Source organism: Merops nubicus, unplaced genomic scaffold, assembly GCF_000691845.1.
Source record: "Merops nubicus isolate BGI_N331 unplaced genomic scaffold, ASM69184v1 scaffold9822, whole genome shotgun sequence".
Lineage (NCBI taxonomy): Eukaryota > Metazoa > Chordata > Aves > Coraciiformes > Meropidae > Merops > Merops nubicus.
Genome location: NW_008592838.1, coordinates 9,549 through 12,304, shown reverse-complemented (window position 1 = coordinate 12,304; position 2,756 = coordinate 9,549). Strand labels below are relative to the sequence as shown.

General features: G+C 50.1%; 1 protein-coding gene across 1 annotated transcript in view; it reads left to right on the top strand.

Moving 5' to 3' along the window:
- LOC103768131 (plexin domain-containing protein 1-like) overlaps window positions 1–544 on the top strand; it is a gene marked incomplete at its 5' end in the record, with an annotated part of 8,287 nt that extends 7,743 nt beyond the window's left edge. The window contains one exon of the mRNA XM_008935266.1: window positions 425–544. Coding sequence (XP_008933514.1) covers window positions 425–544 — 120 coding nt within the window. The remainder of the gene's footprint in view (window positions 1–424) is intronic.
- Between the last annotated feature and the right edge of the window lie 2,212 nt (window positions 545–2,756).

The window sequence follows — 2,756 nt, the reverse complement described above, 5'->3', positions numbered from 1 at the left end:
GTGGGCACGGGGTGCCCGGGGTGTCCCAGGGAGCCCTGTGGTGTCCCAGGAAGCCCATGGTGGCTCAGGATGCCCCGTGGTGGCTCAGGAAGCCCCGTGGTGACTCAGGAAGCCCTGTGGCCATCCTCGGCTGTGACCCCAGGCACAGGCCACCCTTGTTCTGAGGCTGATGTGAGATTTCACTTCCAGCTTCCCTTTCCCCCCTATCTGACCCTTATCAGGGGGTGAGCTCGGGGAGATCCACGCGTTGTAACAAACCCTTCTACGCGTGAAGCCATCGATTAAAATCTATATCTATTTAGAAGTCAGACTTTCCCAAAGGCAGCTCTGTTGGCGTTCCAGGGCTGAGTTTCTCCTTCCCCTCGCAGGGCTGGTGTGAAGGGCTCTGCCACAGCTGCTGATGGGGTTTTCTTTCTGTCCCCAGCGACGGCCACACCGCTGGCCTGCCATGAAGTTCCGCAACCACAGCGACCAGGCGGCGTACTCGGAGGTGGAGCCGGGCAGCCAGGAGAAGGAGGGGTTTGTGGAAGCAGAGCAGTGCTGAGCCCTCCTCCCCCTGCGCCTCCAACCTCCCTCCCTCCCCGGCTCTCAGGTGCTGGAGTCTTCTGTTGTTCTATTGCAAAGTCTTTCCCTTCTTGGAAAAGCGACGGCAAGCAGAGGAGAAAAGACCCGTGGAGCATTTGGCAGGGCACAGGGGCTGGAGTTCCCTGGAGAGGGACACCCCAGGACAGAGAGCTGCAGGGGTGGCACTCGGCTGTGACATGGGACCCTGCCTGCAGCTCGCCACCAAAGCCCTGGAGGTGCTGCTGGAAGAAAGTGCAGTCCATTTTTTAGCCTGGCGTGGGGTTTTTGTTGGTTTGTGGGGGTTGTTTCTCCCACTGTGTGTGGCTGGACCTGCTCCCTCCTCCACCTGAGGAGCAGGGAGCAGCAAAAGGGGGGATCTCAGGCAAGATATGCCCTTGCCTCAAGCAGCAGGCTCTGGGGGACAGCAACGTGGTTGGTTTTTGGTGCAGGCTGGCTCAGCAAAGCTGGGCTGGTTGCCTTGCTGCTCTGCAGGGAGAGGCTGGCTGCCTGGGGTGGGTGCTCTTGGTGGCCCAGGAGAGGTAAGGTTGGCTCTCCAGGGCTCACCTGCCCTCTCCCATCCCCTCTCCCCCAGCTCTGTCCCTTTCTCTGCTCTCCCCTTCACCTTCCTTTGAGGCAGGAGATGTTTCATTTTGCCACTTTTCCATCCTGCAGCTGGTCTTCCACCCCCTGCCCTCCTCTCCTTGCAAAGCAAAAGCTTCCACCCCCTGCTCTGGAGCAAGGGAAACCTGAAGATTTTAAGGCCAGAACCCTGCAGAGGATTCACCTTCAGGATGTTGGTGAAGCCATGGTTCTGAGGCACTTTTTAGCATCTAAGTGGTTTGCTAAATTACTAATTATGACCCTTGCCCTAAGGGAGACAGTGTGAAGAAAAATCTGAGATGCTTTCAAAATGCATCCTGGTGGCCTGGCCACTGACCCAGCAGGACCAGAGAGGGTTTTGATGGAGGAGGGTGGGGACAGAGCAGCAGCAGAAGCTGGGTCCTCCCACAGGCTAAATCCTGCTGTAAATCCACCTTCATTTCACACAAACTAGAGGAGCAGCCTTGACACCATTGAAAAAAAATCTGAAAACCACCTTGTTAACATCAGAGTTTTTAGAGCCTACTCAGGTCAGTGGATTTTATTTTTTTTTCTGTTTTTTTTTAAATTTTATTATGTCTGTGATAGGCCCCCCTGGACTGGATTGATACAACTAATTGTGATTCTAAAATCTGACCCTAACTAAAGCCTTCAACACCAGACCTCTCAGGGTTTGCTGCTCCTCCTGAGCAAGCAGAATTCATGACTAAGCTGCAGAAATACTCCCACAGACACCAGCTGCAGGATTGGGCCTTCAGCTGAGGAAAGGTGGCATAAAAAAAGAGAGTCTGAAGTCCAGGTAAAGTTTAAAGTTTTCTTTCCTCCACCAAAAAAGGTGTTGGTTGTATGGGGCTTTTTTTTTCTGTATTTTGTTTTTAAATTTCCTCTTGATCCTCACTTATTTATTCTGATAATCATGTTTGGTGCATATTTTATCCACTGGCTGGTTCAGCTGTCACTGGTGGTGATAACTGCCAAAGGCAGGGTCTGTCTAATTAATGTTTTCCTTCTCATCTGCTGAATTTATATAGCCATTAAAGATAAATATGGATGCTTTGTGGCATTTAAACCCCAGATTATACTTTCTCATCCAGAGCCACTAGGGAGACTTTTTTTGCTGCATTTTATTATGGCATAAAGGCACCAAAATGCTCAAGCAGGGCAGGTCAGTCCAAGTCATGCCAAGTTGTTATGGCCCAGACAGTCTCTCTTTAGACATCTTTTGAAGATAAACTTTATTCCCAAATAAAGCTTTCAACTGGAAGGCTGGTTTTTTATTTTTTTCCCCCCTATTTTCCTGAAGTAGAAAGAATTCAAAGGGTTGTTGTCATCTAGTTTTTTTGCCCAGGATCCAATCTCCTTTGAAATTGTTAGGAGCCAGTAAAGAATTTTCTCTGGATTTAATTCTTTTCAACTAATGGCCTTGTTTCTACTGGGTTTTGGAGCATGCACACACTTACAGCAAGGTTTTGGGTACTCCTCTTCCCCTGTGATCCCTGGAGATGTGAGATGACATCCAAGAGCTCTGAAATGAAAAGAAAACTGACTTCAAATTGTGTGGAATTGAGCTGTATAAATCACTGGTGCATTCG